Here is a 1158-nt window from a genome sequence, read left to right as displayed (position 1 = left end):
AGTCAACGGAGGCCAGCTGCACGACTGCTTATTCTGAAACAATAGCTCTGTTTCAGAAAATGAACGTGCGTGACGCGGAAAGCGAGGCCGTTCTCGTCTGTCTGGTCAACAGGCGATCCGACGGACACGGAGCCGGCGGATGCGCGCGCGAGATTGGTCGGCTGAAGGTAAGCTTTTCCCTAGCTTAAAAGGGGTAGTTTTATGTTGTATATTTTTTAAGTAATATGCTATATACTTCCAATAAAGAGAGACGACAGAGCAACACAGTGAGCTGTTCATCCAACATACACACACAAACACCGTACACATGCAAAGGAAAATTTCATCGGTTAGTTACGACGCACACAAGTCACCGGTAAGGGACAATAAAAAAACTGACACATGGACAAATCACGATACTAACATTTAACTCTGCATAGCGGGCAGGTAGTGTTGCACTTCATCCACGCGTCGATGCAGTCCCGATGGAACACGTGCCGGCAGGTCGGCACCTCGCTGCAGATGTCCTCGTGCACGAACACCTCCAAGCAAATCGCGCACACCAGCTTCTCCGACGCCCTCCTGCCCTCCATGGAGTACGGGAAGTATCCCAGCGTCACGGCCGGTGCCGCCGCCGGAGGCCTGCGCTCCACCGGGGCCAGGTGCTGTCGCACCGGCATCAGCTCCACCATCGCCCGTGCATATGCCGCCACCCGCGCGGCCCTTTGGCCTGCGACCACGTTGTCCTCTTCGTCCGATTCCCCGCAGCAGAGTGTGCAGAAAACCATTACGAACAGCAAAATCAAGCACAAGAGAAAGAAGCATAAGTATACGATCCCGAACACCTGCTCCATCGTTCAGATGCAAGCGGGTCAGTGGATGTGCTTAATTTGATCGGAATTCTTACATATACAATATCAACGTACGGTTATATATAACGACCTAAGTAATCCGTTGTAAATCGAGTCGGACATGGCCGCAAGGATGCTAATACGTTATCTCGTATAGAAGACCTCAACCGGGTGGAGATAGGCGTCACAAAGGGCAACGCAAACAGGACAGTTTGGATGCATTACGAAACAAATCAATTTGTTTTTTTTAACTGGAAGTCTTTGTGAACCAATCTGTAATTGGATGGTTAAAGAGATGGTGACACACCAGAGTTAAATTAAAAAAAAA

General features: G+C 49.7%; 1 protein-coding gene across 1 annotated transcript; it reads right to left on the bottom strand.

Moving 5' to 3' along the window:
* Window positions 1-398: 398 nt before the first annotated feature.
* LOC147958628 (RING-H2 finger protein ATL39-like) lies at window positions 399-767 on the bottom strand. The gene has a single exon (XM_087532226.1). The coding sequence runs from the start codon at window positions 765-767 to the stop codon at window positions 399-401; it is 369 nt and encodes a 122-aa protein (XP_087388352.1).
* Between the last annotated feature and the right edge of the window lie 391 nt (window positions 768-1158).

Source organism: Triticum urartu, chromosome 7A, assembly GCF_056163025.1.
Source record: "Triticum urartu cultivar PI428250 chromosome 7A, HENAU_Tu73, whole genome shotgun sequence".
Classification (NCBI taxonomy): domain Eukaryota; kingdom Viridiplantae; phylum Streptophyta; class Magnoliopsida; order Poales; family Poaceae; genus Triticum; species Triticum urartu.
Note: the sequence above shows the minus strand (reverse complement) of the source record. Positions and strands in the feature narration are given on the sequence as shown.

Excerpts from the sequence above, each read along its gene's own strand:
- LOC147958628 (XM_087532226.1), bottom strand. The coding sequence starts at position 767 with ATGGTTTTCTGCACACTCTGCTGCGGGGAATCGGACGAAGAGGACAAC.